General features: G+C 37.1%; 3 protein-coding genes across 5 annotated transcripts; 2 read left to right on the top strand and 1 right to left on the bottom strand.

Moving 5' to 3' along the window:
- Positions 1–264: 264 nt before the first annotated feature.
- On the top strand, positions 265–1727 carry LOC130503870 (GPI-anchored protein LLG1-like). The gene is made up of 3 exons (XM_056998439.1): positions 265–494; positions 602–661; positions 1213–1727. Exons 1-3 carry the CDS (start codon positions 407–409, stop codon positions 1569–1571), a joined length of 507 nt encoding a protein of 168 aa, XP_056854419.1. The 5' UTR covers positions 265–406; the 3' UTR covers positions 1572–1727.
- Positions 1728–2752: 1025 nt separating this feature from the next.
- LOC130503872 (zinc finger protein ZAT4-like) lies at positions 2753–4428 on the top strand. Its single transcript, XM_056998444.1, has one exon. The coding sequence runs from the start codon at positions 2899–2901 to the stop codon at positions 4171–4173; it is 1275 nt and encodes a 424-aa protein (XP_056854424.1). The 5' UTR covers positions 2753–2898; the 3' UTR covers positions 4174–4428.
- A 1210-nt stretch (positions 4429–5638) lies between these two features.
- On the bottom strand, positions 5639–10015 carry LOC130494759 (uncharacterized). Of its 3 annotated transcripts, none has more exons than XM_056998442.1 (4): positions 9881–10015; positions 8936–9180; positions 7684–8674; positions 5639–7582 (listed from the first exon to the last, which is right to left on the bottom strand). In XM_056998442.1, exons 2-4 carry the CDS (start codon positions 9067–9069, stop codon positions 5909–5911), a joined length of 2799 nt encoding a protein of 932 aa, XP_056854422.1. In that variant the 5' UTR covers positions 9070–9180; positions 9881–10015; the 3' UTR covers positions 5639–5908. The 3 variants fall into 3 exon arrangements, with proteins under 3 accessions (XP_056854422.1, XP_056854420.1, XP_056854423.1); XM_056998440.1 differs by having other exon boundaries at positions 8936–9177; positions 9881–10013; XM_056998443.1 differs by having other exon boundaries at positions 5639–7579; positions 8936–9177; positions 9881–10013.

The raw sequence follows: 10015 nt of genomic DNA, 5'->3' as shown, positions 1-10015 counted from the left end.
TGAGTAACTGCTTGTAATAATAATTGAGAAATCTATTACGCCCCAAAACAGAGACTTGTGAGTAACTGCTTGTAATAATAATTGAGAAATCTATTACGCTTAACGTCACGTTTAGGAACGTGACGTTGAAGAATGAGACAGAGACGCGCATGTTAGGAAAGTTTCCGCGTTCTTCTAGGCTGTAAAGCCTGTAATCAATCAAATGTCAACAAAATAAATAGTAATTAAATATGTCATCCGCCTTCCTCTTTTTTTTTTGTTTTTTATTTGTTTTAATACGTTTAAGTTACTTTTCAGACACTCCCTCTCTATCTTCGTGGTTTGGCATAACTCGTCCTCCACCAACAAGTCTGTCTTTCTGTTTCTCTTATCAGATCTCTTCGCTACTTGTGTAACCAAAGAATCAATGGCTCTCAAGTTCGTATCTGGAGCTCTTTTCTTCTGTTCTCTACTCGCAATATTTCCTTCTTTCTCATCCTCCAGTTTCATCTCAGGTACAATTTTTAAGATTTATTTCCTCATTCTCTGTTCGAATGTCCAAATCTCTAGGAAAAAAATATTTGATTTGGTTAATTTCTTGTCTTGTCTTTTTTATTGCCAGATGGCGTGTTCGGATCTCAGGCTTTGGTTACTGGAAGAAACCTACTTCAGACCAAGAAAAGCAAGTTCTCTTTTAAATCTCTGTTTCCTCAACTTAATTACTCTTCTTTTTTTTTGGCCATCTTAGATGCTTACGAACTTATTACTCTTTTGATCCTTAGAATTGATTCTATTTAAAGTATGATGAGTTCTTAGTAAGAGTTACATATTACAGTGTGTTAAAAGTAATATACAAAGGAATCCTGATGTATCTAGTAATGATTCCTGCACCTATATGGATCCGTATACATACACATCCATAAACTATACAGTTTCATTGCCCAAATCTTTGAGTCACAATCTTGATTCTCTTTTTCTTGATTTTTGTTTGCTTACCAACTTCTTTGCTTTTTTGGTCACATATCTGTTCAGTTTGGCTTAGTAATGATCTTCAAAACTTTGTTTGCCTCCGGATCATGGCATTAGTCTAAAACCACTTTACATACACACAGCTAATCACGATTCTTTAGTGGCTCCTTTAAGCATTTGCTTTATGGAGATGCAATCGATTTTCTGAGAAGAATGTTCTGTTTTCTGACATGGTTTCTCTTTTTTTTTTTTCAATGGTAACAGCATGTCCGGTGAACTTTGAGTTTATGAACTACACAATCATAACAAGCCAGTGCAAAGGTCCCAAATTCCCACCAAAGGAATGCTGCTCCGCTTTTTTGGACTTTGCGTGTCCTTACACCGATGAGCTCAACGACCTGAGCAATGACTGTGCTACCACTATGTTCAGTTACATCAACCTCTATGGGAAATACCCGCCTGGCCTTTTCGCTAACCAGTGCAAAGGAAGTAGAGAAGGTCTCGAGTGCCCTGCTACGTCTCCCGCTTCAGCTGCAGATGTAAACGCAGCCATCACCACCGCTTCTTCTCCTCTTTGGCTGACCATTTTTGCAGCTTTCTTGGTTTTTGTTAAATTGTTATGAGGCCAGGAAAGCCAGATGTCTGCAATGTACTAGTAACAAACCTGAGGAAGGGAGTGTTTGTGTGCCCCACGATTTGTTTTATTTGTATCATTCTTTTGATCTTAGGAAACTTCAAAACCTTCTAATTGATAATCCATATGAATTTTGTGCGTCTCATTTTATCTTCTTACTATATAAATCAACAAATGAAGCAAATACTGATTAGAGAAATAGTGAAAGGATTAGTATATAACAATGACCAAGGGGTCTCAACAAGCTATTTCAAATACAATATGTATACATAAAGATTACAACTCATTCGTGATGGTTTTCTAGGACTTAAATTTGGATGACAATCAATAATGAGAACCACACATTGTAGTTGCAATGCAATACCACTAGGTAATACTACAGTCTTGAGCCGGCTATCATCACTAGTAAGGCGTGATGCATCATAGTGTGACTGCCTTAGTGGTGCAATTCACTTTATATATGTACGATTTAGAGAAGTTGTTCTTTTGTTTAGTTTGATGTGTTGTGTTGTGTTCTTTTTTTTTTGTGCTTTTAAGCTGTACGTTTTCTAGAATTCACACTTGGGGATTTCTTTAGTTCTGAATACGTTCTATGTTATTAAAATTCAGTTTCTTTATAAGGGTGTTATTCAATAGAGTTTTAATCTAAATAAGATATACTGTTATTCGAATTTTTAAGATTTAGTCTTATTCAACTTCAAAAGATTTTAAAATTCTTTTTATTTTAAATTGACTTCAAATCATTTGTTACAAAATCTCACGAATGAAAGAGAGAAATCAAAATTCAAGGAATATTACTGAAATTTTAGAATTCACCAAACCAACTTTAATCTATCTTGAATTGTAAAACATTAACAACTAGAGTTTTATGTAAAGAAGTTAAAACAAACAATGGTATCACCATTTGCTACATTTCTCTTTCTTTTTGCAGTGCAATTTAAAAAAAAAGTAATAACTGATTAGTTTCGACTTCTTCTTTTTGTAAGCATTGCAATTTATGTCAATTAAATCAAGTTTTTCAATTGGATTTTCATTTATTTTAATTTGAGATATCATTGCATCAAAAAAAAAAATCTTTGACTCGGATTCAAAGGATTCAAATCATCAAGACATCATAAAATAAATAAATAAAAGTTTCACTATTTCACTGATTTATCTCTTCAAGTTCTAATTAGTACTTGTCTTCAAATATTAGGGTTTTAATATATTTTTGGTCCCAAGCGTTTTTACAATCACATCCGACTTGTGGAGTTTAAGAGAGCTGTGAGAGATTCTGAGCTTAGTTTTTGTTCGAGTGGGTTCAAGCTTCGAAAGCAATGAAACACTGTTACAAAGACATAGAAGATCAAGCTGAAGACGATGAGAAAGAACAAAGTATCGGTCTCGGGGATGATGAAGAAGAAGGAGATGATGGAGCTAACAGTATGGATCTAGAAGGAGATGTGGAAGAAGAAGAAGAAGAAGAAGAAGAAGAAGAAGAAGAAGAAGAAGAAGAAGAAGAAGAAGAAGAAGAAGAAGAAGAAGAAGAAGAAGAAGAAGAGAAGAATCATATATGTTCTGAATGTGGTAAATGGTTTAAGTCTGGTAAGGCTTTAGGAGGTCATAAAAGGATTCATGTACTCGAAAATCAGAAACTCTCAATGGTGAGGCCAAAGATGATGTCTGGTGAAACCGAAGTTGATTGTTGTGTTTGCCATAAGAAGTTTATATCAATGAAGGCTTTACATGGACACATGAGGTTTCATCCAGACAGGGGATGGAAAGGAGTTTTGTCTCATCCACTAGGTAATTCATCATCTTCTACACTCTCTATTGATGATTATGTAGGTGAGTTTACAAGCTCGGATTATGATGATGATGATGATGATGATGATGATGGTTATGATAACATTGATGCAAAGGATCAGACTGACGAATCAAATTTGAAGGATAATATTGATGCAAAGGATCTATTGCTCTTAGCTACTACTGCGGAAGCTGTTAATCTAGATGTTGCAGAGAGTTTTGATTCACCTTCTGTCGAAGAGATGATGATGAATAAGAAGAAGAGAAGATTATCTGAGATAAAGAAAGTATCATCATCATCATCTACTCATGATCACCATCAGCTTGGGGATGTTGTTGCTGCTGCTGCAGCTGAGGAAGGTGGTGGTGGTGGTGCACGTGAGAAGCACGTGTGTGTGACTTGCTACAAGTCGTTTACTTCTTATCAAGCTTTAGGAGGTCATAGAGCAAGTCACAACAAGGTCAAAATTTTAGAGAATCACCAAGCTAGGGCAAACAGTGATGCTCTATTACTTGGTACCCAAGCAATGATAACCGGTTTACCTAGTGCTCAAGCATTAAACACATCTTTAAGCAGTAGTAATAATGGAGATCATGTTTGCGACATTTGTCATAAAAGTTTCCCAACGGGTCAAGCTCTTGGAGGTCATAAGAGACGCCATTGGACTGGACCAGTTTCTAGTGAAGCTGCAACCTCTGCTTCAACCGCCCCAGCAGCAGGTTCTTCTAGTCAAGTAACAGAGGCAGTGCAAGAGGTAAATAAATTTGAGTTTGACTTGAATGAGTTGCCACCTAACGAAGAATAAGGAGTGTTACAAACGTTTATATGCAAGTAAGCTTTTTAATTTTAAAACTGCCCCACAAAAAAAAAAGGGAAAATATCTGAAATTAGGGAGTACTGATGGTAGAAAAAAGAGTTGCTAACATTATAGTCTAAGAAAAGAGAGATATATACTTATTGGTTTTTGGTTCTAATTTTAGTTTCTTGGTCTTTGGTTTTTAATGTAATTTGGTGGAGTCTTTTGTTAATTTGATGAGAGGATATATACCTCTTTTTTATTCTTCTCTCAACCTTTGATGTTTCTTTATTATGCTTTTGGATTCACATGAAGCATGTTGATTCAAATTGACCGAAGTTTCATAAAGCAAACCATCTTATTCATACTATTTTATCTTTCTTTTAATTTCCTTCTTTTCAGACATTGTTCTTTTGTGATAATTGATGATTAACCGTATAACTCGCTGCGTTTAATTGGAATACCAAACTAAAAACAAACAAAATTTACAGTTCCATAAACAAACAATATATTACATACACTCTGCCCTCATGCCACTGCAGCACACAGAAAAAACAAAGCAGCTGCAAAGAAGTATACAAAAAGTAAAAGGTTGGCACAAAGGAAACAGTATTAACAGATGAAATCTTAAGATTCTCAGCTTTGGTTTCTGCTTCTTCAAGCTTTGACAGCGTCTTTTGAACTTCATTCTCAGCTCGTTCATGCCCTGTGTGTATGCAACTGCTGCTTTCTGCTCCATCATGTAGTAATGATATATGTTCTTTCCCAAGCTCTTGAAAATTTTCAAGTTCTAAAACTAGAAAAGGAACTAAAAGCTGAGTTGGAACTATGAAGAACCATTGATTAGAATCACTATAAAGCATCTAAGTTCTGGTGAAAATCAAAGGGAAGTCTTCATCTTGTTCTGTGAACGAGTAGCCTTGTTTCTCAGCCATAGCTCTTAGTAACTGATAAGCCTTAAACATAGACCGTCTACTCTTTAGGCCTTGGAGCCGCCACTTAAGGGAACCATAAATAAGACTAGCAAGCCCTGAATCTATATGATCCTTGCGTCGAAATCTTCATCAACAAGAGTCACACTCGAACAAATGTTCTGGTGAAGTCACACTTGGCTTCCTGACCTTGAAATCTGCAAGACCCTTTTGTGATCACTTCAAATCATGTGGCCAAAACAAATCTGCAAGGCGATGATGCAACTTAATGGAAGTAACTTGAAAGGATGGAATCTCACTATTGAGGTGGTTTCAAATGTAGAACCATCCACAGAGCTGTCTATGATTCTTTGATTCTTCTTGATTTTCAAAACTATGACACACTTTTTTTTTTGTCTCATGCATTCTTTTGTTTTTATCGTTGCATGCAGCTCACTGTGTTGAGATTGCTCACAAGATCCGAAAGCTGCAGATGGAAAAGCACCTTCTCTATCAATGAGCTCATGAAAGAGTGAAGCTCGTCAATTTTTTTACAATGACCAAACCTTAAATATAAACTTTATTATAAGTTCATTTGTAGAGAGCTTTTAAGCTATGAAAGCGTAAAGTTACTTTTTATCTTCTACATAGTGTTTGTTATTTTCAAGTAGTGTCTGCTTTTTTAAGTGCAAACCGTAAGGTCCCAAAACTACACAAAGTCTCTGCAGACACAGACACAAAATGCCGTAGAACAAACCAAAATCTTCCTTGAAAAACCCACTTCTCGCTTTCTTCATTAACTGCATGATGAAGGTCCAAAACTCTTACATTGACTAGTACCTCCTCACATGATCAAAACTGTTTCTGAACGGTGAATCTTGTGGTTGCTGTGCTTTTGGTGTCGGTAGTTGATGTGTTGTTGACTCGAAACCGTTTCTTAAATACAGATCCGTGTTGAAGTATAAGCCCGTTCCACCCCAAGGAAGAGGATCAAGAAACTTTGTTGTTGGTTTTAAGCTTTCCCGAGATGCTTCTTCCTTGTGTGGTTCTTCTACTTGGTTCATGACCATCAAGTCTTTTCCCATTAACCGCAAAACCGGGTTAGGACTCGGAGGCACAACAACAGCTCTGTTTGAGAATTTACTCTGAAGATCTAACTCTTGCTGGATCATGTATGGTGACTGCTCAAACGAATGGTTTGTATCCAAACGTGTGGGAGAAGATTTGGTTAAGTTCATTGCTGTTGACGAATAAGCTTCAGCTCTTCTCTGCAGTAGATGAGATGCTTGATGATTCAAAGCAATGCCTTCTGAGATTCTCTCTTTTCTCTGGTAACAACAACAAGTACAAGACTCGTGATCGTTGTTCTCAAGTCTTGGAGGTGGTTCTGTCTTGTCATCAATAGTACTTGTCTCGTGATGAGATGGAGCACTAAAACTCAATCTATCGGATGCAAAGTTTGAGACAGGTGATTCGGAGGAGTTTCTGTCGAAAGACTGGAACTGGCTTGTGATAACAGACGAGTTTCCAAGATTCTCATCGATGCACATGTCCCTGGGACTAGGTAGAAACGAGCCAGGAGGTCCTGGAATGGGAATGGTATCAACCTCTACGAACAAGCTTCCTTTACCTCTTACCTCAGAGTCAAACCTCACATCCTCCTCCTCGTAAGCCATTTCCTCAACTTGTTCAGAGTAATAATACATTGCTCTCTCGCTAGTAGGTATGGTTTCATTAGACGGTGTAGCTTCTTCATCATTGCTTTTGTCCAACACATTGGCTCTTGCATTGTTGTTGTTGTTGTTATCATCTTCCTCCTCCTCATCACTACTTTCTTCGTCGTCATCATCATCGTCATCGTATCTACTAAATGAAGGACTATCATCATCTGATGATAGTTCACGTTCTTGTGTCATTTCAGATTCCCATTTCCCACTTTCTTCTTCTTCTTCCTCTGATGAATCCAACCGAGCTTTCTTTAGCTCCACCATAGGCAGAGATAGCCTTCTCCAGCCATTTGTCACAAATGGTGGGGACGACTTTCTCATGCTAGTTGCACGAGGAGAAAGCTCTCTGACATTCTTTCTAGGTGGAAACTTGTCTTCTTCAATCGAAGCAAGCCTCTTCTTAAACTGGACAGTGTTTTCTAAACGAGCTCCAGCGAGTGATTTCTCCTCCTTTTCACTCATCTGAACTCTAGATGAATGACTTTGAGCTCCTTTACTTCCAAACATAGTCTTATTCCTTCCAGAGACTTCCCTCCGCAGCTTCTGTTTATCCAAAGGAGATGAATCAGTACCTCTCAACACAAGACGCTCTCCTCCTGACCATGAATCATCATCATCATCATCATCCTCCTCAGATGGCTGATCCCACAAAGTATAAAGTTTATGTTCTTTCTCATTGAGCTTCTTTTGTTTTGATAACATCCGCCGATTATAGATTCTACGATGATGACTCGTGCTGCTACCTTCTCCAGAAAACACTCTTTGACACTCATTTATCTGCTGTAAAATTAAGCAGTGTACTGTTATTTCATGAACCTCACTACAAAAACAAACATAAAAAAAAAGAAAAGAAGACATGAACTTGTGTCATTATATATTACCTCTGAAGTGCTGCTGGCTTTGAGATTTGTTAGTTTAAGATACTTGTACTGTTTCTTTCCTCCACGTGCCTTCCTTGAGCTTCTACTGCTTTCTTTACTACCATCCTCGTTATACTGCTCTCTCAGCTGAGTAGTAGTAGAAGAAGTCTTCTTCTCCCTGAACTCAGTTAAAATCCGCAGTTTCTGTCCCTTGTCATCAATATAAACAGGACCAACGCCCACAGGCGAAGCTTTCCGCTTCTTGGTGGACACTTCAGACTTATCAGCAACAACTTGATTCGTATGACTCAAAACTGACGCCCACTTTGTTCCATTTCTCTTGTCAAGATCTTCTAATGTGCATCCTTTGGCAGTAGCGTAAATATCATCCATCGTTTTTACTTTCATCAGTGCCTTAGCTCTAGGCTTGTTTGGCTTAGTACTACTAACCGGTGGCGCAACAGACAGACACTGTTCAACTCTAGGCTTGTTTGGCTTAGTAGTTATAACAGGTGGCAGTTCTGAATCAGCAGACAGACACTGATCGATGTGAGCATTCAAAGTGGTGTTGGAAGCTGAGGAGAAGGTTTTGCAAATAGGACATGTTGTCGTCGTCATCACAAGGCCACCACCACCACCACCACAAGTATCTTCTTTGGACTTCACCATTAATCCACCTCGTCCACACTTTTTATTGTTCTTGTTATTATTATTACTCGTACCAGCTACTACTATCGTCTCTACTTTAGACTTTGAAACACTTGCGCTCCTATCAAAACCATTCTTGATGATGATCCTTGATTGGCTACAGCCTCCTTTTACACCAAGTTTGGCAAAATCACTTCCTCTATGGACATGAGATACGATCTGCTTCCCTGATGATGAACTAGCCGTGGTCTCAAACGGTGGCAAGGGATCAGTTAAGCCGTGAGCTGAACAAAGTTTGAGACTTTTGGGAGAAAATGGCCAGTTGTTCTTGATCTTGTTCTTCCGGTTACTATATGCGTAATCTCTGCATAGCATCAAAGCATATATCAAACGAAGTTAGTTTACTTCCAAATCTCAAAAGATAAAAGAATTAACCATCAAAAGATTCTTAGCAGGTCAAATTTTTTGATCTAAGCTATTAGAATGATCTTTAGCTTAAGGAGATCATTTGAAACTGACCATCCATCATGAAATCCAGACAGTTTTTTTTTCTTGGGGGTGAGGAGCAAAACCATATTGGCCAAATAATAAACCAAGAAACAGAAAGAAGTTTTTAAGTTATTACCTGATGGAGAAGTTTTGGAGATGGGTTTGACCTAACTCGTCTGAAGAAGAAGAAGTGGTGAGATGTAATAAACTGGAAGTAGAAGGAGAAGATGATAGTGGGTCATTGGGTGGGTTCTCAGTGGATAAGAACATTTGATTCTTCCACTGTTACTAACTGCCTCTTCGCTTCCCAAATAGTTCAGCATAACACCACATCTTTTTTTATCATCACTAGTTTATGTCCGGTCCGATCTACTCCTTCTGCTAACAACAGCAACAACACATGTAGTTCAGTTTATATTCTTGAGATTTGTGATTCCAAGAAACCAAGAATAGGAAACAAAAAGAGAACATTATTTCATGTGGAAAAGATAAGTCAGGATTATTTGGTATAAAGATTATATATATTTTTTTCTTTAAATTTATGTGTGATTTGATGAAGTGAAATCACAAAGAGAAACAATTATTCGAAAAAAAAAGACAGTGGTTTATTTGGTCTATAAGAAAAAGAGTTTCAGTTACCAATCTAATTCGAGAGCTTATTGTATGTTTAAGGGATCATGAGAATATAAAGTGAACTAAGACATCCACTAGTCGAAGAAGCTACCAAAATAGATAAGATAAGATCAAAGTTAAGAATAACTCATCTAGTAATTTAAAAACAATATGATCTTCATAAAACTAAAGATTATGTAAACCCAAGGAAAATTCAAGACATGGGGAAGATTCTTCTTAATTAGCTGAACAAAAAGATGACTACAAAAGGAACTGGAAGAAGTAAGAAGAAACAAATCTGATCTTTACTCATAGATCTATACATGCATACACATCCATCTGAAAACATTTCAAGATTTGGGATCTTAAAGTTGAACATAAGATCAAAAAGAAGAAAGAAGGACAAACCAGATTCACAAACTTTAGACAAAGAACATGAATGAAACTTTTGGATAAACAATTTACAAACCTTGGATGGATTTTCTTGGCAAAAGGAAGAAAATGGTTTTTTAGAGAGAGAAAGATAACATTGATGAAAGAGATAGAGAAAGAGAGAAGAACCGAGCACTAAAATTATTTTTTTGGTGTTCCATATAAAGTCCAC

The sequence above is a fragment of the Raphanus sativus genome, unplaced genomic scaffold (assembly GCF_000801105.2).
Source record: "Raphanus sativus cultivar WK10039 unplaced genomic scaffold, ASM80110v3 Scaffold1194, whole genome shotgun sequence".
NCBI classification, from domain to species: Eukaryota; Viridiplantae; Streptophyta; class Magnoliopsida; order Brassicales; family Brassicaceae; genus Raphanus; species Raphanus sativus.
The sequence above is the reverse complement of the archived record's forward strand: the minus strand, read 5'-3'. Positions and strand labels throughout refer to the sequence as shown.